General features: G+C 43.9%; 1 protein-coding gene across 2 annotated transcripts in view; it reads left to right on the top strand.

Moving 5' to 3' along the window:
• The window catches only part of EPSTI1 (epithelial stromal interaction 1), an 89,950-nt gene that overhangs the window by 12,183 nt on the left and 49,794 nt on the right, over positions 1 to 27,973 (top strand). For both annotated transcript variants that reach the window (XM_083168939.1, XM_083168938.1), the window contains 5 exons: positions 2,919 to 3,002; positions 10,431 to 10,504; positions 17,623 to 17,706; positions 21,290 to 21,363; positions 27,370 to 27,457. In XM_083168939.1, the coding sequence (XP_083025065.1) occupies positions 2,919 to 3,002; positions 10,431 to 10,504; positions 17,623 to 17,706; positions 21,290 to 21,363; positions 27,370 to 27,457 (404 nt within the window). The remainder of the gene's footprint in view (positions 1 to 2,918; positions 3,003 to 10,430; positions 10,505 to 17,622; positions 17,707 to 21,289; positions 21,364 to 27,369; positions 27,458 to 27,973) is intronic.

The raw sequence follows: 27,973 nt of genomic DNA, 5'->3' as shown, positions 1-27,973 counted from the left end.
TATTAATTCTACATTGGTCAACATCCGGCAATCCACAGACTTTGCACTAATCTCCAATAAAGCAATACACTTGCCTCTGCTGCTCTCCACATTCTCAGCCATGCATTTGGGCCCATGCACTTCCTGAGGTCCACCCACTAATGTGGGCAAAGTTTATAAAAAAACCCAGCTTCCAGTAAGTTCCAGCCCCAAACCATGTTCAACCCTCAGGCATCACTAATATATGGAAATAAAAATATTAGTATTGGGTTTTATTCTTCCCCACGTACAGAGACTTGCAGAACCACAAGTTCGAGCATGTGGGACAATAATTTTGTCCCACAACAGAACAGTTTTTTAGGAATGCCAGAAAAAATGTAGGCATGCCTGGGTCGTTTGGGGGGAGGGTTTGTGACGTCAGCTCAAACCTTTATCAGGCTGATTTCAGTGCAGCCGTCAAGTAAGTCCAGGGTACGCACAGGCTGCACACAGTGGTGAAATAATTTAAAGGTGCGTGAGCAGCGAATGGATATGCAGCTTTTCCCTTGGCTGCGACATCTTCGATACCTATTTGCAGGCTTGCGAAGGTGAGATTGCACTCTGGTGGGGTGGTAGCTGACTATTCGCAGGGTGATCGCATTGGCAGCGCATGCTGCTGCTAATTAGTTGGCATGTGATCAGGTCTAAATCAGGCCCAAAGATACTTCTGATCCAGCAATATTTTTTAGTTTGGTCTTTTGAGTTACTGTCGCCTTCCCGTCAGTTTGAACCAGTTTGGATTTTCTCAGCTGGCCTCTTATTAACAAGGCATGTTTGTCAACAGAACGGAACAGAACTGCTGCTCACTGGATGCCTTTATGTTTTGCGCACCATTCTCTGTAACCTCTACAGAGCAGTCGTTTTTAAGATACTTCCCACATAGCATCAAATCACCCCACCTACACATACTCCATGGCTAATCACATTCATATTAAGGTCACATAACCCACATGTGTACTGTGGGGTCAATTCAAGATCACTCGGTGTGATTCGAATTCAGCCCCAGCCCCGATGGTCGTGTTTGCGAATGCGCATTTCTGTGCATGTGCAAACTCCGGCACCTAAATGGCTTCAACGGGTTACACACTTGATGGGCCGTTCGTTGTGGTTAGGGAGGGCCGGGGACAGAAACAGTGCTGGAGCAGGGGAACGCAGATGGGCCGATGCCTGCCGGGGGCAGACGGCTGATGTCACACAATGTCAGCGCCCACCCTGTCTTCGTCAGACTCCAAGGGAAATAAAAGTCAGTTTATACTGAATTTTATTTCCGAGCAGGAGAGAAATCATTCGATGGTCGCCGACCATCGAATAATTTCTCTCCCCTATGGCCGTATGCATGGGGATGTGTTCCCGTATACATCCCCTCGCATGTTACCAAGGGGATTCGGTGGCTCCCTTATCTGTACCTGTTCCAATTCATTTATGTCCTTTTTGAGGTGCATTGCCCAGAACTGAACACAATATTCCAAGTGTGGTCTCACCAATGCCTTGTAACGAGGCACTATCACGTTGGCATCCCTTTAATCATTCCCCTTTCAATGCATGCCAGTGTCCGGTTTGCTTTTGCTTCTGCACTTGAGCAGTGTGCCCTATTACCCAATTTTTCATCTATGATGACCCCCAAGTCCCTCTCTAAAGCAGAATTTCCTATAATAACTCCATTTAGCCTATAAGTAGCTTGTTCACTTTTGTTCCCATAATAAATTACTTTACATTTATCAATGTTAAACTGCATTTTCCACCTTTCCGCCCACCTTTCCGGTTTAATTAAGTAGCTTTGTAGTGTTTCCACATCCTCTCCTGAGTTAATTTCCTTACTCAATTTCGTGTTGTCTGCAAATATTGCAATTTTACTCACTATGGGGCAGATTTATTAAGCTTGGTGAAGTGATAAAGTGTCTGTTTTTTATCACCGGCGAATCAGCTCCTAACTGTGAAGTTACAGGCTTAGTTTGATAAATGACAGGTAGGAGCTGATTGGCCGGTGATAAAAAACACTTTAACACTTCACCAAACTTAATAAATCTACCCCTATGTCACTTCCTATATCATTAATGAATATATTAAACAAGGTTGGGTCCCAATATTGAACCTTGCGGGACTCCATTTTGGACCTTACCCCAGCTGGAATGTACCACCACTCTCTGTCCCCGATTGTGCAAACAGTTTTTAATCCAATTACAAATTTTATCTCCTAACCCTACATGACCTAATTTTATTAATCACCTTTTTATGAGACACCGTGTCTAAAGCTTTAGTGAAATCAAGCCAAGTCCAGCCCCCTACTGACTGCAAATTCGCAGTGTGAGATCAGGTCTGAATTTGACCCAATCTGGGCCCTTTTGTATCAGGTCTAATAATGGGGCAATTCAGACCTGATCGTTGAGGTCCGAATTCGCTCCCATGGCCGATTGTGGGGGTTTGCACATGCACAAACCCCTGAAGCTAACACTGGGGCGTTTGTAACATGCATACCCCCTGCAAACTCAGGCATTTCCATGCATCCTTGGTTTGGCTGGTGACATCACATGATGTCAGCCCTGCCCCCAATTCGGTGGAAAGCGGCCATCAGTATGAATTTTACTCCTTGCGGCTGCAAGCGAGCGGTTGTTTACCTCTGCTTGCATGCTAGTGCAGGGATTAACTTGGCAGGGAGGCGCAAATTTGGCGAGGCGGCATTTACATGATTGCTAGGCAGCTAATATACGCTGCCTAGCAAGCAGGTCTGAATTGGGCCCTATGTTTGCTGTGATCAAAATATTTTAAGTCATACTTTCTTTCAGAATAAAATAATTGCTGTAACCTCTTACATTCTTTGTGATCTTACTTGTGTTTTAAACTTCTTGAAACTGTCAATAAAAATACCTTTATAATATTGGTATTCTGTTGTTGTCTTCCAGTGTCCACTAAAGAACTAGAGGAATATGAGCGCATGAAGGAAGCTAGGAGGCCCGGGCCTGTAAACCTCACTCCAATGAAACTGGGTGAGTGAAGTCAGGGTTAATAAATGAAGGATTGAATTTTGTTCCCTGCTGTGACTGTAAAAACCAGGATAGTTGCACACTTATTCTTATTCCCCTTTTATATAAGGACTGCTTGTGTAAATATACTGTACCCAGTGCCTGATTAACCAATAGGCTGATTAGGCTGCAGCCTAAGGCGCCAGGACTGGAGTAGAAGTCTTGCAAGGGACAGCGGAAGAATAAAATGAAGGCTTAAAGGTGCCCATATACAATGTATTGTGGGGGGTAAAGTTCTTAAGGTGACTTTATGGACATTGTGCTACAGTGCCAGTTTAATTGCTTAAAGGCAAAGTCTCCTTCACATGTCACAAGCGTTAAATAATACATGCCAGTTGTATAACCTTAGTTACATGCACATGTGATGATTGTAAATATATATTGATGCTCTACAGGCATATGATGCCATACTAGTTATTCTTAATATAAGATACAGTATATTGTGCTATAAACATATGCTATCCCCACAGAGGACATTGACTGTGTGATGAATAATTCCCAGCAACCTCTGCAACTGTTTCAGAGGTCAGGAGTTGGTCACATGACCAGGGTCAGGGGATGACAGTTGAGAGGGAGCAACAGTAATGCAGTGCAGTCTGTGAGGGGAAGATGGAGAATCTCTGTGGAGAGGGGCAGTGAGTGGTGAGTGTGAACCTGGCCCCAAAAAGGCAGCCAAATCCAACATCAGGCCAAACCTCCGCTTCATACTCAGAAGGGAGAAGCTAATATAGATTGACAGCCAGCATCCATGTCTCCCCTATATAAAAGCTCCGCCACCATCAGCATAGCAGCAACTGACTGACAGCTGGAGGGACATTTGTAGTGATGGCGCTGTGAGGAAAGAACTTCCATATCTGGGATAAATATTTATACAACTACTACCCAGTCCATAGCCCTGTTGCCCAGTATAAAGAGACTAATGATAAACATCTCACGTTTTCAGAAAGGAGTAGTTACTGCAGATATAGTGCTCAGAAAAATGGATACCGACAGGTTGTTACAGACACAGCTACAGTTTTCGCAAGTGCCAACAGCTAATTGGAGGAATATACCATCCACACTTGTGTGTGCAGAGACTGAAAGTACGCAAATGTCCTACACTATCCCAGAAGGCAGTTACCTCAGGGACAATACTAATTAATAGAGGTCCTCAGCAAAGAGACAATACACTAGTTACTCCATTTGTTTCAAGTACAGTGTGTAAACAGTATTAGCCAAGAAACCTCTCATCTTGGGATTCAGCCATCTCCCCAGCAAGTTAGTAACTACTTCCGAGACTAACTAAACTATCTTATTGCTAGCAGCCACCACTAGCTGAGTCAGTACTCTAAAGAGAGCCGTATACTCAGTCAGCTCAGGGAAAAGTGCGTTATAATCTTGAAGAAATAGCAGTGATTGCTGCAAATAAGGACGACAGCGCGGCAGCTTGAGAAATAAGGCATTGGGAACTAGGGATTCCAACATTTATGAGTGGATAACAGTATTCCTGCTTTAAGTTTGGCAGATCAGCAACTTAATTGCTTAATACTTACCTCAACTTTGCTTTGTGGATTACAAATACCCTAGGAATTAACTTTCAGTGTAGACTTTAGTCGCCTGAGTGGGAAAGGGACAGTTCTATAAAGAAGCGCTTTATAAAAGAGTAACTGCAGTTATAATAGGAACACTCTGAGACCACGGTATATTAAACAGTTATTGCGCAATAATAATAGTTCCTAGTAAAGTAGAGGCCTCTATGATATAGTAATTGTAATAGTAAAGTGGATGCTTAAAGTAACCATTTAATGAGAAATGCAATGGAGTTTATCTGTTGAATGTTCATATTTAGTACATTGTATCTTGCTGAATACTTGAAATAACTTGTGTTAATTGTAGCAACAAGGTAGGGTTATCAACCTGTTTCATTTAATAGTGCCAGGAGGGCAAGCGAATAGAAGAGGACAGGAGACTGCAGTTCCTGTATAATAAAAATTGAGTTGCAATTGTACGTTTTATTGGTGCATATATGCAAATTTAAGGTTCTATGTATACTGATGGTATCTGTTGCTGAATAATAAATTGTTTGGTTATTTAAAAAGTACCAAATTGCTCGCTTGCAATAAATTGACCACCTGTAACGAGAAGAAAGAAATACTTACCTGTGAAGGATTTCACATTTGGCGTCTGACGAACAGGATACGTATATCAAAATCGGAGAAAACCCAACCCAGCGTCACTCAAAATGTCTCAAGACGATAGTCAGGAGAGACAAGAAGATATGCTTGGCAACGAGAACCAAGGAGATGCAGCGGCTAGAATAAGTTCAACGCCACGTAAACCGGCAGTGATAACTATGCCCTATTACTTGGGGGCGCCATGGCTTCCCACTTATACTGGAGATATGAGGACGACTGAAACCAATGTGTTCCGCGACTTCAGGGAACAAATCGAGACCATGTTCCAAGTATATAGGTTAGATGAAGACCAACAAGTGGAGATCCTTTTGGCTCAACTGAAGGGGTTTGCAAAAAGGGAAGTGAAGTCGTGGCCGGAAAGTCAAAAGAAATCGGCAAAGGACATACTGAACAAATTGGCAAAAGTGTTCGATGAGAAGACTCTATCAGAACTTAAAACACAGTTTTATTCCAGAAAACAGCAACCGCATGAAACGCTTCGAGAATATGCTGTAGTATTACAGGAGGCATTACGAGATATAAAGTTGTGTGCCCCAAGAGAACTGATTGAAGAAGATGAGACGTTAACCAATCAATTCCTCGATGGAATCTACGACGCGAATATGAAAGGACAAGTAAAAATGTTGCATCGACAAGAATCACCTATAAGCTTTGCAGACTTCAAGGACTTGATAACAAGGGTGTTAGGTGATAAGCCCAAACAAGGAACTACCCTCGGATCCGTTGAAACCGTTTTTCAGCAAGTTCAATCTGCTACCTTTAAAGACCCCATCAAAGAAATGAAAGAACAAATTGCTGAATTGACACAAGGCATGACTGATCTTTGTCGAGAATTGAGAACACTGAAAGAGACGCAGACACCACAGAGACCCTGGCAGATGGAGAGAGATCCTTGTTACGGAGATGATGGGAGAAACGCTTTATGGAGCTCTCGACGACTTCCTACAGATACATTCGATGAACAAGGAAGACCCATCTGCAGGCATTGCCAAAGGAGCAGGCATATTGAGCGAAATTGCCGCAGTACGGAACATTTAAACAGAACTCCCGAGGTCCGGGACCAACCATCGGGAGAATCTTCAGTAGAAGGTCCCACATCGCAAGAATGGATACCAAAATTCATTGGGTGTTGCCCTACCATTGAAATCAAAGTGAATGGAGTCAGCATACCAGCATTGTTGGATACCGGGTCACAAGTGACTACGATTCGATGGGATGAGTTCATTAAGCATTGGAGGAAAGAAAGTATCATAGCCACACCACCGGCCGGGTTGAATTTGTTAGCCAGCAATGGACAACGTATCGAGTGTTGCGGATACTTTGAAGCTGAGATCAAGATAGGACAAGCTCGTCTCCTCAATCAAGGATGTTTAATTACGGCCGTTAACGAACAATGGTTACCGCCCATAATTATTGGAATGAATGTCCTAAGAAATTGCCCGGAAGAACTAATCTCGACACTGACACAAAAATCGTACAGCCAACCTCAGACTCTGAACCGAATTATGCAGCACACTATCTATGGCCGGAGAAGCCAGGTAGAGAAGAGAGTGCTGGCTACTCAGGTACAAGGAACTGTCACGTGGTTTAATGTCCGGAAGAGGTATGGCTTCATCAACAGGAATGATACAAAAGAGGATGTCTTTGTCCATCAGACGGCCATAAAGAGAAACAACCCCCAGAAATTTCTGTGCAGTGTTGGAGAGGGCGAGACGGTTGAATTTGATGTGGTAGAAGGAGAGAAGGGTGCTGAGGCAGCCAACGTGATGGGCCCTGGCGGCGTACCAGTTAAAGGAAGCCAGTTTGCTCCCAACAGACGTCAGTTCCGCAAATGGTCTTACCAGCCAAAATTAGAGGATGCTGCCGAATCTGGTGGAGAAAGCATAAGTACAGACCAAGCAAGTGAACGGGAGAAAGTGGAAGAAATGTTCCCTCCGCAGAGACCCATCCAGTGCAGAAGTCCACCGCCATTCTCCCACAGGCAACCTTTTGGTAGGGGAAACAGAGCAGCGGATCAGAAGCTTGACACCCTCCCTGAGGGGACGGAAGTGATACAGATCGATGGAGTGTATGGAATAAGAAGAGATGGAGATGACCACCAAGTTCTTAAGATGGTACACAGAAACCAAATCGAGCCATGCCAGGACTGTACAGAAGACAACGCAATACCACAAGTCCCCTACCATCCTATGGAAGACCCAGTATATCTTCAGCGCCTTAGGGAAATACTCCTCGCAGAGAAAAGAAGAGAGGCAGAGGAACGTGGCCCATTCGTCCAAAAAGAAGGTGTACTCATTAGAAGTCCCCAAGGGGTGAAACCACTCAGATTCAGAGACTAATCAAAACTTGTTTCAAGTAAAGCATGATTTATGATCAAAATGTAAACTTTCTTGACTTAAAAAGCATATAATGATTTGCAATGTTTGATATGTGTATGTGTATATGTAGTATATTGATGTTTTAAAATGTATAAAGTCCATTGCCTGAGGACATGCAATGCTTTACCGGGGAAAAATGTGATGATTGTAAATATATATTGATGCTCTACAGGCATATGATGCCATACTAGTTATTCTTAATATAAGATACAGTATATTGTGCTATAAACATATGCTATCCCCACAGAGGACATTGACTGTGTGATGAATAATTCCCAGCAACCTCTGCAACTGTTTCAGAGGTCAGGAGTTGGTCACATGACCAGGGTCAGGGGATGACAGTTGAGAGGGAGCAACAGTAATGCAGTGCAGTCTGTGAGGGGAAGATGGAGAATCTCTGTGGAGAGGGGCAGTGAGTGGTGAGTGTGAACCTGGCCCCAAAAAGGCAGCCAAATCCAACATCAGGCCAAACCTCCGCTTCATACTCAGAAGGGAGAAGCTAATATAGATTGACAGCCAGCATCCATGTCTCCCCTATATAAAAGCTCCGCCACCATCAGCATAGCAGCAACTGACTGACAGCTGGAGGGACATTTGTAGTGATGGCGCTGTGAGGAAAGAACTTCCATATCTGGGATAAATATTTATACAACTACTACCCAGTCCATAGCCCTGTTGCCCAGTATAAAGAGACTAATGATAAACATCTCACGTTTTCAGAAAGGAGTAGTTACTGCAGATATAGTGCTCAGAAAAATGGATACCGACAGGTTGTTACAGACACAGCTACAGTTTTCGCAAGTGCCAACAGCTAATTGGAGGAATATACCATCCACACTTGTGTGTGCAGAGACTGAAAGTACGCAAATGTCCTACACTATCCCAGAAGGCAGTTACCTCAGGGACAATACTAATTAATAGAGGTCCTCAGCAAAGAGACAATACACTAGTTACTCCATTTGTTTCAAGTACAGTGTGTAAACAGTATTAGCCAAGAAACCTCTCATCTTGGGATTCAGCCATCTCCCCAGCAAGTTAGTAACTACTTCCGAGACTAACTAAACTATCTTATTGCTAGCAGCCACCACTAGCTGAGTCAGTACTCTAAAGAGAGCCGTATACTCAGTCAGCTCAGGGAAAAGTGCGTTATAATCTTGAAGAAATAGCAGTGATTGCTGCAAATAAGGACGACAGCGCGGCAGCTTGAGAAATAAGGCATTGGGAACTAGGGATTCCAACATTTATGAGTGGATAACAGTATTCCTGCTTTAAGTTTGGCAGATCAGCAACTTAATTGCTTAATACTTACCTCAACTTTGCTTTGTGGATTACAAATACCCTAGGAATTAACTTTCAGTGTAGACTTTAGTCGCCTGAGTGGGAAAGGGACAGTTCTATAAAGAAGCGCTTTATAAAAGAGTAACTGCAGTTATAATAGGAACACTCTGAGACCACGGTATATTAAACAGTTATTGCGCAATAATAATAGTTCCTAGTAAAGTAGAGGCCTCTATGATATAGTAATTGTAATAGTAAAGTGGATGCTTAAAGTAACCATTTAATGAGAAATGCAATGGAGTTTATCTGTTGAATGTTCATATTTAGTACATCTTGCTGAATACTTGAAATAACTTGTGTTAATTGTAGCAACAAGGTAGGGTTATCAACCTGTTTCATTTAATAGTGCCAGGAGGGCAAGCGAATAGAAGAGGACAGGAGACTGCAGTTCCTGTATAATAAAAATTGAGTTGCAATTGTACGTTTTATTGGTGCATATATGCAAATTTAAGGTTCTATGTATACTGATGGTATCTGTTGCTGAATAATAAATTGTTTGGTTATTTAAAAAGTACCAAATTGCTCGCTTGCAATAAATTGACCACCTGTAACGAGAAGAAAGAAATACTTACCTGTGAAGGATTTCACACACATAAGCAGTATGACTGGTGAGTCCCTTAGCACCCATACATTACAAGGTATTAGCCTAGAGCACCTGGAACCTTTAATTAGGCCCTGACTATAGCCCTACATGCTCTCTCGGATCTCATCTACCGACTGCACTAAAAGGATCCATTCTTAAAGGAAAACATTCAGCTGTTCAGCAAGATTTATGCCTAAATGCAATATTGGTAGTATCACCTGGTCCAAGCAGTAAGCTCATCCCATGGGGGCCTAGAATTAATCTTTTTGATAGCTTCCTAATAGCCTCATGGGGGTTAGGGGGGGGTATTCAATTAAGTGCACGGGGGGTATTCAATTAAGCATTACACACTGCCGCCAGCCCCCCCGCGCATTACATACGGCCGCACCCCCCCTCCCCGCTCCCGGAATCAAGTCCCAATCCGCCCCTCGAAAAACACTGACCTACTGTAGATTGATTAACTTTTTTCAGATGTGGCATATGAGGGGCGATTAAATTGTTTTAAAAGCTGTGATAATTAATGGGCACCAGAATAAGAAATTCAATTGTGCAATAAATATTGTGCTTGCTGCATCCAAGTAGAGCAGGATTAGTCACATATAGCAGCTAAACTTGATAAAAGTACTGACCACACTGCGAAAAGTGCCAATTGGACATACTTAGCTAATTTAAGGAGGCAACCTGCAGAAATGTCAGCACTGGAGTCCTTTGCGCCTCAATGGAGCATAGAGCAAAACATTTACTGGAGCCTCAATGAGCAATCCAAGAAGCTCCTGGGAGGTGTAGGTTAATGCTAAAATTCCTCCTTAAGTAGAAATGTGGTTTTAAACCACCATTGTAAATTGAAATGTATTGCATGAGTGACAATTTTTCATGTAGTTTGCTCACTTATTTGTCTACTGTATTCTGTTTGATGTAGGAGGAAGGACAGCAGAGTCAGAAGCAAGATGGCAACAACAACAGATCCAAAATCAGTCCAAATATCAAAAAATGGTTTGTTTTTGGTTATGTATTATGATCTTTACATAGATAATAATACTTTCATATGTGAAATGTGTGATTTTTCGGTACTTGTGTAGTTTCACGGTGGCACTTCCCAGCGGATCGTATGCGATATTTGCATACAATTGGCATACAAAGCATGGCGAGCAGATGCGGTACAGATACCCCTGACCTGTTCATACCCCCACTATACATGTTGGCGTGGAGCTGACCTTATAAAGTGTGGAGAGTGTAGCGAGCCACCAAACCACAAACGTGGCAAGCACAGTAAACCCCCAGCGAGGGGACGCGGAAACGAGCCCGAAGCGTGGCAAGCACAGCGAGTGGACGCAAGTGGACGCAGAATACATGTCAAGTAATCCGTGTCCCCTCGCGGTGCTCGTTGCACTTGCCACGCTTCGGACTCGTTTTCCGCGTCCGCTCGCCACGCTTCGGACTCGGTGGCTTGCTGCGCTCGCCACACTTTATAAAATCATCTCTATGTCGACGTGGATAGTGGGGGTATAAACAGGTCGCGAGGACAGGTACCGCATCTGCTTGCCATGCTTTGGGCTGACGTGGATAGTGGGGGGTGTGCTAAATCACATTGCGGATCGAATCGCATGCAAATCGTAAGCAAATCGCGTGTTATATTTGCATATGATGCAAACTGCAGGGAAGTATCGATCTCTCTTATTTGGTCGCTGTTTGTTTGTGTCTAATATAAATATGAATAAGAAGTAGAATCTTATTGGTCGCCCATAGCAACATCCCATGTGAAATAGAACTCCCATCTTTGTTCATTTCATCTGTTGGACTGGTCTAAACTTGCGTGCATTAATGTGTTTCTAACCTATTGCACTAATTGCACCATATGAGATCCAGGACCAAATTAACACCCCCCCCCCCCCCCCCTTCCCCCAATTGCCAACTTTAGCAGCAAAAACTTGAAGGATATATCCAGCTGAATTAATCTATTCCTCTGCATACTGCTGTAGAACCACATGGTTACCCACATACATGACCAGCTAGTCCTCTGTATACTCCAGTACATCTAGATTAACTAACGTGTGTAACTATGAGCACGGATGTGCAAATATCAACTGCTACACTAGATAACAGATAATAGCTGTGTATTCTGTCATACTATTTATTGTCCAAGGTGTACTATTACAACCCATTCTCCTTTTGCTTCATTTAGTTCAGGTACTTACTGTACAGCAGATGATGCAGAGAAGAATGTAAGTGTGTGTGTATGTATGTATGTATGTATGTATGTATGTATGTATGTATGTGTGCTTGTGCATGTGTGTATTTGTGGGGGTTGTGTACTATTAATTTCATTATGATGGATATTACTCTTTTGGTTGGGAGATGATTGTGACAATTTAATTTACATGGGGGGGGGGGGGTGATGATAGTGTACAGTTAAGTAAAGCTGGAGCAATGCTGAGTGGGTTAGAATCTAGTACACAACTCAGGGTCTGAGTTTGCAGAAATAGGAGAACTATATACTGTATTAAATGTGAATATTTTTACACTTGCAAGGGTTCCAGGCTATATTGTATGATGGTCACTGTGATAATCTGTGGTGAGATGAGAATGTGTGTGAGAACCTATGAATCGCGAGGAAGCAGAGAACAGCAAAATGAATGCAGCAGGCGCCGGCAGCGTAATGTAACAGGATGAAACATAGGTTTTTACAATCCTGATCAGGGCCGGCGCTACCCACTCAGCAGCTCCTGCAAAGCAGGGAGGCGCCATGCTGAAAAGGTGCTGTCTCCCTCCCTGCTCTGCTAAAGCTGCCTCAGCCCTCACTGTCACTGCCTCCTGCACGCCTCCCACAGCGCCTGTCTGACAGCGGGTGGCAGTATGGAGAGGCTGAGCAGCTCCCTGCACTGCGCACACACTGTATTCCTCCTGCGACCTGCCCCCTCTTCCTCACGGACACTTCCGCAGAGACATGTAGCGCTGTCTGTGAATGCCTCGATGACATGTCATGTCCGGATCTGCCCCCTACCCATTGCTCCCTGCGCCTGTCAGCTGTCAATCAAATGACGAACAGGCAGCAGCGCCGCCTCCCCTTCCTTCCCTCTTCTCAGTGTGCTGTGCCAGTGCCGCTGCCAGTCCTCAACACTCTGCCCCCTCTATCTCCTCCCCTCTTCTTCCAACTCCTCCTTCTCTCCCCTCCTTTCCCCCTCAGTCACGAGTGCTGCACATACTTTTTTTACTGCTTTCGGATCGCATCGCACACACATTGCATGCATGCCGTGCGATGCGATGTGATCTAGCCCATAACGTGTATGGGCTTGCAGCGTGTATGGGCACCTTTAGTGTGGACACAGCACTGAGATGGTGTATGCATACATGTACATGCACCCAAGATCCTCCATAGGATCGCATGTTGCATACACTCCCACAATCGGGCTGCAGCTTGTTGCAATGGCAATGTGAAAGGGCGCAACATGTATGGTTTGCAGGAGGGCGCCGGACACCCTAGCACCGGCCCTGATCCTGATGTCCGTCTGTATTCATGCAAGTCAAGGTGACTATGAAATATAAGGGTAAGGGGGGAGGGGGGTTGTGTTTGAACTTTGCCCATCATAACAGAAATTCTAGCTTAATTCCGGCAAAACTCCCTTACTGTGTATTATTGTGGTGTAAGGGTGGGGCGTAGTGCCTAAGCTTACCATACCATACCATAAACTGACTACAACCATTGGCATGCCATTTCTCAGTAGCCGCAGAAATGCCATAGTGTACATGCATTTACCACTCAAGCAAGCTGTATTATGCAATGCAAATATAAGAAGGCAATGACGTACATATAGCAAGAGTTTCTGCAGCAGCTCCGTCTAGGTCCACAGATCTCTCTATTTGCCACCTGTGTTTACTAATAGTCTGGAGGAAATCTTTATTTCTCCAAACAGAACATTTATAAATACACATAAACATACATGCATACATTGTTTCCCATTATAAATGCACATAAACATACAAACATTGTTTCCCGTTATAAATACTCATAAACATACAAACATTGTTTCCCATTATAAATACACATAAACATACAAACATTGTTTCCCATTATAAATGCACATAAACATACAAACACTGTTTCCACATAAACATACAAACACTGTTTCCTGTTATAAATGCACATAAACATACAAACATTGTTTCCCGTTATAAATACACATAAACATACATACATTGTTTCCCATTATAAATACACATAAACATACATACATTGTTTCCCATTATAAATACACATAAACATACATACATTGTTTCCCATTATAAATGCACATAAAAATACATACATTGTTTCCCATTATAAATGCACATAAACATACAAACATTGTTTCCCATTATAAATGCACATAAACATACAAACATTGTTTCCCGTTATAAATACACATAAACATACATACATTGTTTCCCATTATAAATACACATAAACATACATACATTGTTTTCCATTATAAATGCACATAAACAAACACATTATTTTCCATGATCTGTAAATATACATAAACATACATTTCCCCATGATTTACAGTATATATACACATGCAAATACTAACATTGCAGTGGCATGCAGGGTAGTAATTCCACCTGCCCCACCTGCACCAGGTTGCCACCCAATACCCACATACTGTTATGCATTCCAGCCATGCCCTCTGTGTATGGGTGCAGCCCTGCCAGTAGCATGACAACAGCACTGTGTCCTGTGCCCCCTGCTACGTCCAATGCCATCATCTGCATCCATGCTGCAAGTAGGAAAGGACAGCAACCAGCAGTGGGCACTGGCAGTGCAGGGTAAGTGAAACATACTCCCATGGGCAGGGGGTGGGGCGGTGTTGGTGGGTTCTAGATTGCTTATCGTGTCCTCATTGATTTGGCAAACCTAATAATGGCTCAGGACCTGCGTCATGTCCAGTGATTACATGTACTGGTACCAGTGGCGAATCTATAATGAGTGCCAACATGGAACCCTGAGGCGAGGTGGGGGACTCCTTTATTAGCCCAGTTTAGTAAAAAAAACAAGAATTGAGCTGAGGGATCTATACAGAAAGGCTCTGAGAGTAGATCAGCCATGCTGCACACTTACAACAGTATCAGAATCACAGTATGCTGTGGCCAATCCAAACCCCCACACTTCGTACAGTGTCCATGCTTTTTCATGGCGGCCATGTTTAGATCAATTGATTGGCAGATCTTACAGTATGGTCAATTTAATTTGACAGGAAAAGAGAAGTTTACAGTATTGATAATGACTGTAGTTGAACCATTTCAATACCAAAACTGTTGCTGGAGTTCAGCTACAGCTGAGTGCTGTTAACTTTGGGGGGAAATGTACTAAGATGTTCTATTTCACATGAGATGTTGCTTTGGGCAACCTATCAGAATCTACTTATTTATTTAGCACCTTCTAGAAGATAATAGATAGTATCTGATTGGTTGCCCAGAGCAACATACCATGTGAACTACAGTAGAACTCCCATCTTAGTACATTTCCCCCTTGTATCCAGAACTAACTTCTGTATTCTGACAGCCCAAATCACAGACTGTTATTGTAAAGATGTGATGTAACACATTCGCCTTAGAGAACATTACATCATGCAGCATTCATATTGAAATTGTGCTTGTCCTTTTCTTATGACTGGTATATAAATATTAGCTAATTCAATTAGAAATATAAATGTGAAAGGTTGCTTATTATGACACTTTAACACACACCAGTATATCTGACACATTACAATTATAAACACAGACACAAAACAATTATTTGCCAAGGAAAATGTTTCATTGTCTTTAATGAACAAGTCATTTATTAAATATGTGCATTACTGTGATATATTATGTAATCATGGAACAGCAAGAATAATAATGCAGGTGATTATTACCACTGTCACATAGCCTTTGTCTGTGTTTAACACTTGTACATTACATTTCCAGCAAGACTTTTTATTCTTTGTTATAAATTTTCTGAACGTACTTGATCACAATGAAAAGAGACTGTCGCCTGCAGTACAAATGAGGAATTTCTGTAATGATCAGCTTCATTGATCAATGAATTAGGTAGAAAGTAATACAGGCACCTGCAAAAGAACTAACATAAGTGGACATTATTGTAATGGGAAGGATGATAGATTATACAGTGAGGTATCATAGGCAAACGCAGGGGGGGGGTGTTCTGGTTACTCAGAAACCCCCCTCCTCCTTGCTAGTGTCTTAAATTATGACAACAATAGCAATGGTATCTAATATGAAACATAGAGCTGCCACCACATCATGCAGTGTAAGGGACAGAGTACAGCTGTTGCACATGCCTAGTGTTCCATCTTCTTCTACCACATTTACTGTGTGTGAATCCGAGCCCTCAATCAGTGCACTGGACCAGAGAGTAGCTGCCAGGAGGAAGAGACAGGAGCCTTACCATGAAGTGGGAGATTGTGAGCTTAGAATTTAAGTGCAGTAGGTGCACCTGCTCCACGGGGGGGGGGGGTGTGCAGGCGGCGGGAGATGTGGTGGGCGTGGAGTTACGGCGGGTGTAGAGTAACACCACAGGGGAAGAGGGAGCAGCATGACGCGTCTCCACGGTATGGCTCTCCATGGGGTGGCGGCAGCGGGAGATGTGTCGCCCCATGGGGGGGGGGGGGGGGGAAGGGGAGAGCAGAGAGGGACCGTAACGCTCACCTTCACCTTCATCCGGGGGCTGCTCCCAAGTGGCCGCCCTCCAGTGGCCAGCGCCCTAGGCAAAGGCCCAAATGCCTAAGGCTGCCTAGTGGTGGCGCCGTCCCTGAGTACTGGATCTATTATGTTTATATATTTATTATGATATGTTTAACGTTTCACTGACCACTTATCTTATTTAAATGATTGAAACAGCCTATACTATAGACCATATGTACGGTCAAATATTAATGCTGTATCTCATACAGTATCCAGTGTATAAAACGACCAAATTTCAGGGCCGTTACCACCCCCCCCCCCCCACACACACACACACACACACTGTAGTAATTAATCCAATGCGTTGCAGAGTGAGAAATTTTGGTTTACATTTGGAAACACATACCCTCCAACATGACCCATTCCTTTAGGTACAAAATGCTCTGTTTCAGGACTTCCTTGCCAGTGACAGTTACAGAGGTGGGGCTACATTACTGTCTATATTTCTATTTTTATATTCAAAAAGGGGAGCTACACCAACGGCCACCTCAAACATCACTGTCCTGGATTCACTGGCAGTTGATGTGACCACCCCTCTTTGAATTTTGGACTGTGCTGGAGTCCCACCTTTGTAACTGCCACTGGCAGGGAAGTCCAGGAATAGAGCATTTTGTACCTAATTGAATGGGTCATGTTGGAGGGGCTGGAAACCCCCCTATTAAGATCCTGCATTTGCCACTGAGAGATTATGATTATGTGGGCAGAGCAGGACTGATCTAGTAGCCATGGAGATTAGTCACTAAGGGGCCCATTTACTATAGTATTGCATATGCAATGCGGTCTGGGTAGGATCTACTGCCCAGGATATCATTGCAATATGCAATCCTATCGGTGGAATTCTGTAAGAAGGACAGGGACAGGGACTCCAAAAGGAGCCGGGGGGGTCTGCACAAGCATTGTTTGCGATGACCTGCACTGAGCACACTGCCCTGTCTGCACTGCGGTCTGTAGCCTATAGGCTACAATTGGCTACTGCCATCTCATAATGTCTAGGAACCTGATGCGATGCTGCCCGATATTGATACATTGGGCAACAGAAACCTATGGAAGATGCAGCTGTGTGAGGGGCAGGAGGGATCGCAGCAGGGATCAGAGCCCGGCAATGACAATAAAGTACCAACCAATGAGCTGTTTGTTTGTTTTTGTAAACATCCTGTAACATGGCAGCTAGGAGCTGATTGGCAGATACTTTATCTTTCTCCAAGGTTTAGTACAATGATAGACCCCTTTATCTCTCTCTACTTTATCACTTGCAAAGGTTTAGTAATTCTTGCCCTCTGGCTGAGAATGATAGTCCTGCAAGTTCAGGATAGGTTGCCTATCTTTTCCCTATGACTTGATTTCAATCTATAAATTAAAGCCTAGGCACTAAATAATATACTTCCTTCCAGCTCCAGAGAGAAGAATACAAAAAGAAAATCAAAGAGGAGGAAGAAGTCATAATACAACAAAAGAAAGACATTCAGCGACAAAAGGTATGACCTATGAAAGCTCAACACACTCTACCGCCTTTCATTTGGACAGTAATTCCAAATAAGGAAATGTGTTTGCCTGGCACTCAATTCAAGCTACTGATCCAATATATGCCTCTCATACAATGGGTCTTATTCAGATCTGAGCTCAGTACAAATTTGTTTGGAAAACGGGCAAAACCATGTGCACTGCAGGTAGAGCAAATGTAACATGTATAGAGAGTTAGATTTGTGTGAGTTATTTTGTTTCTGTGCAGGGTAAATACTGGCTGCATTATTTTTACTCTGCAATTTAGATTTCAGTTTCAGCACACCCCACCCAAATTTAACTCTGCACATGTTGCATCTGCTCCACCTGCAGTGCACATGGTTTTGCCCATTTTCCAAACAAATTTGTACTGAGCTCAGATCTGAATAAGGCCCAATGTGTGAATGTGGAAGAAACAGTACAGGATTTAAAGCAGCAGCAGGGCTAGTGAGTCTGGGTTTTCCTAAGATGTATTGTGAATCACTGTCTACTAATTAACAACACCTGTTACTTCCTGTTATATGTTTTTTTGCAGAGCAGAGTCAGTGTTCTCAATGACTATTAGCGGCTAGGAAATAGGCTGGGGAAAATGTTGAGGAATACGCTAGGCATTTCTAGAATGTACCTGCATTGTGAATCCTATCTGTTGCCTGCTGGAAGACCTGTTATGCTGTAACCTCTGAATTGCCAAACTTTCCATCCTGTATGCTGTCTGGCTGCTATCAATAAAGAAACAGACTGCACTCTTATCCAGTGATTACTTGTCACAAATGATACACAGATTACAATTGGGGACTCTTATTGATTAAAGTTAGGACCACCCTTAGCAGAAGCAAAGTGAAGTGAGGAACGGCTTATCATATATTTGCAGATGTATGTAACTAAGCTTCTCCATTTTATTGACACACGGACCTCATCAATTAGTGGAGATTACCCCACACGTGAGACCTCAATGTTGTACTGAACCTCACAGCTTCATAAGCTGCAATGTAAAGTCCACAACACAATTGCGGTTCATGTGCAGGATATTGGAAAAAGGTAGTTTAATTGAGTAGGCTCTGCCTGCGCTGCTGGTATTTAAGCCGGCAATTAGCCTGCAGCTACAGTATTTGAATAACCCTAATAGAATGCAGCCTGTTTTACTGGTTTGTGACAGTGTTCTGAGGGTAATGTTTGTGTTTTTAAGCACTAGACAGCCAGAAATGTTTTCTCAGACCATTATATTAAAGAGTAAAAGAGCCCACACATACATAATTACACATACACTGCAGTGACGTGCGGTGAGGTCAATCACTGGTGAGGCTCTGCATTTTTCAAATGGGAACGAGTTCCACTACCACTGCTGCCCGCTACCCCTACCATGAATGCCCGCTACAGCCAGTGCTGGGGGCTGATGCGTAGCTGGCAGTGTGCATGTAATGTGCAGGAGGCTGCGGGACCGCTGGGCATCCCAGGGGGACAAGCTGCAAACCCACTATATCTGCCAGGTGCACCTTCCAAGGTATGAATCAGTAAATGACCAGTGCAAGGGATAGGGTAATACTGTCTAACACTGGCAGTGCAATTGTCCTGTCAATGCAGTATATAGCAGTGCAATGGTTAATGCACCCTGGCAGTGTCGAGTGCAAGGGTTAATGCACTAATGTCCCTCTATGGCAGTTCAAAGGCTAGGACCCCCCTTACCATGTGTGTGCTCCGGGTCACTGAGGTGCTGCAGATTGTTCTCTGTATCCTCCCTGATGATTTATGTCCTACTCCCGGGGGGGGGGGGGGGGGGGGGGGGGCAGTAGGACTCCAGCCTTTGCTGAGCGTTCTCTGCAGTTTGGGACTAGAGGACACGCAGCACGATGTGGTCTTCGCTTTGTTGATCCCCCAGGTACCCCTCCTCACTTCCCTGTGTCTCATCTGTCCCAATGCAGGGAGATTGTTACAGTGGGGCCAAGAATCGCAGGTGCTAGCGGCTGTTAGAATCTGCAGCTGTCACTATTTCTAAGAAAGCAGCAGCACCACCCTCAAGGGGCGAGCAGCCAGCAGGTGAGCTGGAGAATGCCCCCGTGCAATAGCAAAAGCGGAATAGCCGTGCAGCGGGGGGTGGGGGCAGGGTGTCTGACATTTTCTGACAGCGGAGCGGATCAGTCTGTGAGTGTGTGACAGACTGATCCGCTGTCCAATCACAACTGTCACAGTGACAGGGGCGTGCTTTGATGTTGGCTGAAGGCCCAGTCCCTGTCACCAAGGCAGAGGAGTTGGTGCCGCTTCCACATTGTTTTCTAATGGGCTTTTCAGACTCTTTTTTTGCCTGTCCTAAGCCCCGCCCCCACGGCTGACAGATTTCAGTTATCAGCGGGAGGCGTGGCTGCCATTGCCTCCCAGCCTCCTACACGGCGTCTCATCACATAAATGATTAAAAAAAATGCCAATAAGATATTTATTGCACTATATATGTTTTAATCATTTATGACAGGGGAGGCACTGCCTCCCCTGCCTCCCCTGACTGCACGTCCCTGATACACTGTTCAAGTCAATGTGCATTTCCCCAAACCTTTGTCCAAAAAAACTAACAAACACGAACAATAAAAAATTACTAGCTAGCTAAACCATCATTTAGGTTTGGGTGTGAAATTCTGTAATTTGGGATCTTGACACTCAGGATACAAACAATGGTATCCCAATGGTGAGTATCCTGACAGATTGCATCTTTTATATTCTAAATCACCCCTCCTGAAGCCTAACCCTACTTCTCCTACTGCAGCCTAACCCTAATCATCCCCTCTCCTGCAGCCTAACCCTAAGTCCCCCACCTCTGCTGCCTAACCCTCCCCCTACTGCCTAAAACTAATTCCAAGGCCAGTTCTCACCTTTGGGATTCTGACCATTGAAATCCCAACTGCTGGGATGCTGATCGCATCCCACAATGCCAACACCCAATACAACATGAATAAACTCATTATTCCACCCCAGGACTCACTTTCACCACCAACCGATTACCAAAGGTGTGTTAATACTAAAGATTGGCAGACAAATGGATTCTCGATTACTGTTGATCATAGACTTTTTTTAAATTATTGTTTCTAGTAGTTCTCATTCTTGTGGTGGGGTTGGTTTTCCAAAAGGAGGAGTATTCTTATTTTACTGTAGCTCTGCCCAATAAATCACAAAACTAAAAATTGCATCAGTGCATGTTACTGTATGTGTTACTGGGGAGAAGTGGCATTATCGCACACATATGTAATGATATTACTTCTCCCTCATAGCGCCATTTAATACATCTACCCTTCTGCTTTTATTATTTTTGATTTCTGATTGGCAAGTGTACATTGTGTGATTGTTACATCATTACATTTTATTACAGAATGGCAGCTTTTATCCTGGATTAAATGAAATTTTTGGCCCTTTGGGGTTGCGCTATACTCTCCTCTAATTACTGTAGTTATCTGTGTTCTCCCACACAAGGGAGAGGGCAAAGGTCATCCACTGTCCTGCTACCACTCATGTCTTATTGTAATATAAAGTAATGTCAAGGAATTTATATTGGTATGTTATATGTACTTCTTCTAGGCTGAGAAACTAGAGGAAAAAATGCGACAACAGGACAAGGAGAGATGGGAGCTATGGCGTGAAAGCAGGAGCACGTAAGTTACATATCGTAATTCCAAGTCACAGCATTCTCAATCAGAAAGAAAACATTTGGTACATTTACAGGAACACCTTTGAATATAGTAACACCTTTCAATAAATTATGATGCAATAAAACAATGTTTAATGTTGATAATCATATAAGAAGACCCAATCCACAAGATCTAGAACAATTGTGACATATAGGCAGATAGGGCCAAATGTAATAGGATGCGATTTTTAGACATGTGCAATTTTTGGTATAAACAGAAAAAATAGCACATGCAGTATTGTGCGATTTGCGGTAAAAATCACACGTTTTGCCGTGACCAAAAGTCGTACAGTAAAAAAACTGCATCCAGATGTTTTCTCATTGAAAACATAAAAAACGCAAATGTAATAGGATATGATTCCCCCCGCCCGAGCATATCCAGCTCTGTGCTCTCTAAGTGGTCCAGCTTTCCTACATACGGGGGGGGGGATTAATCAGGTCCCCCTGTATTTAGAAACCAGCACCTGGCTTTTGGACCAGTCCTTGTTCGAAAAATATGGGGGACACAAAGAGTAGGGGTCCCCTGTATTTTGAAACCAGCACAGGGCACCAACAGCCAGTGATGTAAAGCTGCAGCTGGGGGACACATTTTATGCAAAGTCACCCAGCTAAAACATTCTCATGCCACAGCTGGGGACACTTTTTATGCAGTCCCCATCCAGTGAAGCCTATTTTTTACACCAAAAATATCAGCCCAGTACCCACCACCCAGGGGTGCCAGGGACAGGCCAGGGCTTCAGCCCTGGGTGGGTAAAGCCTGAGGGAGACTCCTTTATTGGGGTGTCCCCACTTCCCTAGGGACATTGTCTAAGATTGACCAGCCAGGGTGATAATGTTTTGGCCAGGGGCCCTTGCAATAAAAAAATGTCCCTCGGCTGTGGCATTACACTGCTGGCTGTTGGAGCCCGATGCTGTTTCCAAAATGCAGTGCTTTGGTTTTGTATCTGGGCTAATTTACCTGTTTTGGCTTTGGTTCTTGTTTTACAAAACCACCTCATGTATTTTAATTTTGTATCTGTATATACTGTATTGTTATAATGCTAAACAAAGCTAGACTCATGTTGTTTGGATCTCTTTTTGTTCTTACAGCATTATTAAACTCAATAACTTTCCTTTCCACTCAACTTTGACCATCTCAAAGCTCAATATATTGTTTTCACCAATATTAGCCAAATGCTGCAGCAAGCTGGCTGATTACTCATTTACAGATCATTGTTGCAAACACAGTGTGGTTGTGCCACTGCTTGGATCTACTCAGAACACGTTACTAAATATGGATGCTAAATATGAATACGAATGGATATGACTGGCTACGACATCGGAAAATATGAATATGGCAGATTAGTAAATTTACCCTATTCACGATTTCTTTTTTCTCCGAAAATACGGCCAATGCCGGTCATATATATTCATACCTGGGATCAGCCGTATCCTGGGATGTCAGTAAATTCCCCCTGCATTCCAGTGTTATTCTCTGTCCTATCTTATTAGCAAGGTGTTTTCACTGATAGAATTGCCATTCACTGAATGTTTTTTGTGCCCATCACTCTATGTAAACTTAAGAACCGGTTGTGTGTGAAAATCCCAGGAGTTTAGCAGTTTATGAGATAATCAAAGCAACCCATCTGGCACATACAATCAGTGCCTTAACTTTGAGATTGGTGCCCTGTGCCAGAAAGTCTATTGGTCCTTTAAGACAAAATGAGAATGAAAACGGTTGTGGGGATGTTGTTTACTGTAAATAGCGATAAGATGGATGTGCTAACGCCTATTTGCATATGTGATACATTTCAATTTTTTTCCTTAGAATTTACATTCCACGACATCATAAAGACGTACTAAATATTCTGATAAAAGCATTTTTTTTACTTAGACTGCTTGGAATAGGTGAATTTTAATTCTAGATACTATAAATGCATATTCACACACACACACACACACACACACACACTACTGTATCTCATATGGATATATGCAACATCACTCTACTGTATATCATTCCTGTAAAAAAAAAATCTGTATGTTCCTTTTTTATAGTTTGGGCAAAGCAATAATACTGTGAAGGCAGAATTTCTGCAATTATAGCTTTAATTCTGCTTGATTGCTACTTAGCGCAGCTGTCATTGATTTACTTGAGTTGTTGAATTAGGCATAAACTAATTTGTTCTTCTTACTGCTTATCAAATTGTCAGTTTTAAATTGAAATATAAAAAAGGAAAAAATAAAAGTTACCCAGGATATGGCTGCAGTCTAAGGGCCTAATTCAGACCTGATCGCTCATCTGCAAAGTTGCACTTAGGGCTGTTTCACACAGTACGGTTCCTGCCGCACGGTGAAATCCCGTACGGTCAGGGAGCCGCGCCGCACTCAGAATTTTATAATGGCAGGGATGGCCACAGCCCGGCAGCCGTCCCTTCCAGTGGGGGGATCCGGCTGCAGCCGTGCGGCCGGGCCGTGGCCGTCCCGTGTGAATGGACACAATAGTGTCCATTCACAACTGCTGAGTGCGGCACGGCTCCCTGGCCGTACGGGATTTCACCGTGCGGCAGGAACCGTACTGTGTGAAACAGCCCTTAGGGGGCGATTCATACCCATGCTTGGTGCGGGGCGAAATTGCTATACCAACACACCAGGTACTGCTAGAAAAAAATTGAAAACAATGTCGTCCAACTTGTCTGTTTCTACCTAAACCATGTGGTTATATATATATATATATATATATATATATATATATATATATATATATATATATATATATATATATATATATATAGCAACTTATAATACAGACACAAAATTTTAGCATGAACATAGAGTATACTGTACATTACACAGCAGTGATTTGGATATTCAGGACATATAAACACATGAACTATTTTAACCATAGAATGGTTGTATGTATATCACACATTGGGGCAGATGTATTAAGCCTTAACAAGAGATACATGCAAGGGTGATAAGGAGAGATAAACGTCCAGCCAATCACCTGCTAACTGCCATGTTACAGGCTGTGTTTGAAAAAAGTCAGTAAGGAGCTGATTGGCTGGACGTTTATCTCTCTTTGGCCCTTATTCTGATCGGTGCGGTGTTTTCCGCTTGCGGTCGTACCGCCGATGTTTGTCGTCTGCGCATGTGCAGAAGTCACTCTGCGCATGTGCAAGCGGTTTCGCCGTACGTTTTTTTTAGACGCCGCACAGGGGGCGGAGAGGGGCGTGAAGGGCTACTTAGCCTCATTACCCTATGCATACGCCCCGCGTTTCATGGGCGTTCCCATGCAAACGCTGGGCGTATGCATGGTAATGAAGCCGTGACGCATGTGTAGGGGGCGGGCATCTGACATCGCCGGATGTCAGCTGCCCGCCCCCATACATGATTTCATACGGACAAGTGTCCATGTGGTCTAGGGTGGCGGGAGCTGGTAGAGCGTGCGGCCCTGCATTCGATGGTCGGCGACCATCGAATGCAGGGGCTGCTCCCAAGATGGAGGAGGCGTATCCCCGTCCACTTTCATGCGGACCGCCACATATCCGCGTACGGACGGAGGTGGCGATCCGTATGGAAGGCGGGGATTCGCCTGCACGGTCCTGGCCGCATATTCTGATCTGGCCGCACAGATCAGAATAAGGGCCTTTATCACACTTGCATTTATCTCAATACATCTGCCCCAATGTTCTCTAAACTTTCAAACAACTTATTTTTTTAACTACTCGAGTTTTAGGCAAATGACTCCTTCCTGGTGATTTAAAGACAGGTCAATTATTTAGCTAACAGGCAGAAAACTAGACTTTTATGGGGTTTTGAAGAGTCTCTCCAGAGTGTAATAATCACAGCAATTTATTGCACGGCTGTGAGCTCGCTTCCCATGCTGTGCACATTAATCTAGCAGTGCTTTCTAGTGTAACGTGTGCAAACAGATTGCACCAGTTATCACACATCCAATTCTACCTTCTGCCTAGAAAGTAAATGAGACCTACAGGATGCCCAAGTGCGTATATTAGCATATTGAAAAGCATCTATTTGTATTATTCCTGATGTCTATGATAGATTGTTGAAATGTAAGCCAGCATCCTTTAATTGTTGATGGGTTCCAATGTGTAGGCCGTCATCCATAGATCAAGCCCATATGGTGGACATGCATCAGGTTGACTGGAACACAAGGCTGACAGATAAAAGTCTTAAACAGATAAACTGCTTAAGGTCAACAGGTACAAGAGGTTGACATGATCAGAAGGTCAACATAACAATGGTCAACACACAAATGGTCAACACAAGTACACTGTCCACGCGGAATAGTAATCTGCACTAGGGCAGTGGTAGTGGAGTGAGCCACCTTGCCCGAAGAGTGCAGAGCAATGTCAGCCCACAACGGCACAAGTTTCCACTGATTGTTATAGATACTGTGTGGTTAAACATACAAAATGACACTAAAAAAATTAAAAATCATACGTCGATCTTTGTTTTTGTGTTGACCATTTTCATGTTGATCTTTTGACCCTGTTACCATAACCACTATCTACCTTTTATATGTCAACCTTTAGATCCTGTCAACCTAATGCATGTGGACCATTTGTGGTTTGTGTCTATCTAGACCAGGCATTTACAACCACGGTTCTCAAGGCACACCAACAGTACAAGTTTTAGTGATATCCAGGCTTGAGCACAGGTGACTTAATTAGTACCTGAGTGATTCTGATTAATCCATCTGTGCTGAAGCCTGGATATCACTAAAACCTGCACTGTTGGTGTGCCTTGAGGACCGTGGTTGGAAATGCCTGATCTAGACAGTGTAGACCAGGCATGTCCAACGTTGGCCCTCCAGATGTTGTGAAACTACACATCCCAGCATGCTTTGCCACAGTTTTGCTATTAAAGAATGCTAAAACTATTGCAAAGCATGCTGGGATGTGTAGTTTCAAAACATCTGGAGGGCCAACGTTGGACATGCCTGGTGTAGACCTTCTATACCACACCCTTGTTGCCACACCCTCTTTGTACAGATCCACTGCGGTTCTGCAAGCACAGCTAACTAACCCATTATAGTATAAACTAATCGACAGTAATCAGGGCCGGTGCAAGGTCTTTGTGCGCCCCAGGCAAAAGGGGGGGATGTTTGAGGGCGCTCTCAGCAGTTAGCCTCAGCGATAGCGCTGCCTGCACTATGGAGCCGCCGGCAGCAGTAAGATCACTTACCAGCGCTTCAGCGAGCAGCAGCCCCCCGCACGCCGGTCCAGCTCCCTCGGCACATCTGGTGACCGGTCGGAAGCAGAGTTATACTGCTGCCCAGGGCCGGTGCAAGGCACCAGAGCGCCCCAGGCAAGTCGGGGTGGGGGCGCCCCGGTGTCTGCCGCCCGGGTACCTGTCCTGCGGTGCTGTAAAGCTGGCGGCGGCGGCGGCAGCGGGGGGTCCCTGCAGTCAATAAGAAATAACGAGCGCTATCCGCCGGGCTATGCGGAAGCGCTTCTGTTTTGGAAACACTGGCCGCACGGCGCACGCTGATTGGCTGAATCTCAGCCAATCAGCGTGCGGCCAGTGTTTCCAAAACAGAAGCGCTTCCGCATAGCCCGGCGGATAGAGCTCGTTATTTCTTATTGACTGCAGGGACCCCCCGCTGCCGCCGCCGCCGCCAGCTTTTACGCACATATACGCCACAGGACAGGTACCCGGGCGGCAAGGGGGGGCGAAATACCGCCCTCCAGTGGCCGGCGCCCTAGGCAAATGCCTAGATTTGCCTAGTGGTGGCGCCGGCCCTGGCAAAGCCATCCTCTCCCCTCCGTTGGTGCCGGGCAGGGGGAAAGGTGCTCAGTGTGTATGTGCTGAGCGGCTTTCCCCCCGGCGATGAATGCTATCATCGCTTTCCATAGTCGCCCAGTGTGTATGGACCTTTACACATACTGTAGGAATGTAATACATCACAAACATTGTTAAAAGTCCACAAATGTAAATCATACAATATTTATTTCTCTTGATCTAGAACAAATAATCAATTTCTGGACCGATTGTCACAGCTTGAAAATAACAGCATAAGTCACAGTAGCATTGAGAAGACCCCACATGAATGGGTAAGAAAGGCTATTACTTAAATGAATTGTACCCATATAAGAAACCTGAATAAGAAACTGTGACTAAAATACATTATCCTTGTGGTGACTTGCAGCTTTTTGTATGTAAAAAAAAACAACCTTTTCTTATATTACAGTTTATTTGCATTATATGATTTATCCAGGGGGGCACACAATTGTTTTGATAGAGATAGTGTAAAGTTACATGTGATGTTGGTTCTTTATTTGATTTAGGAAACCAAGAAGATGTGTTACTCAACTGCTTGCATCCATTGTGTCCTCAACCTCTTCCCACCATAGTCCTAATGGCCATTCACACTGTTCTGTTTTACCATCGCTAATCCCTACTAGTGACCCGGTCCTGCTGTTCTATTCAGCCTATTATTTATTACTGCGAACAGAGTAACATTGTTTCAACTTTGCTAGAACTGAAGAGATTATGGGCGAGATGTATCAAAACTTGGCGATATATAAAGCAGAGGAATATAAAGTACTGTACCAACCTACATGGCATTT

Source organism: Crinia signifera, chromosome 2, assembly GCF_055691185.1.
Source record: "Crinia signifera chromosome 2, ASM5569118v1, whole genome shotgun sequence".
Lineage (NCBI taxonomy): Eukaryota > Metazoa > Chordata > Amphibia > Anura > Myobatrachidae > Crinia > Crinia signifera.
Note: the sequence above shows the minus strand (reverse complement) of the source record. Positions and strands in the feature narration are given on the sequence as shown.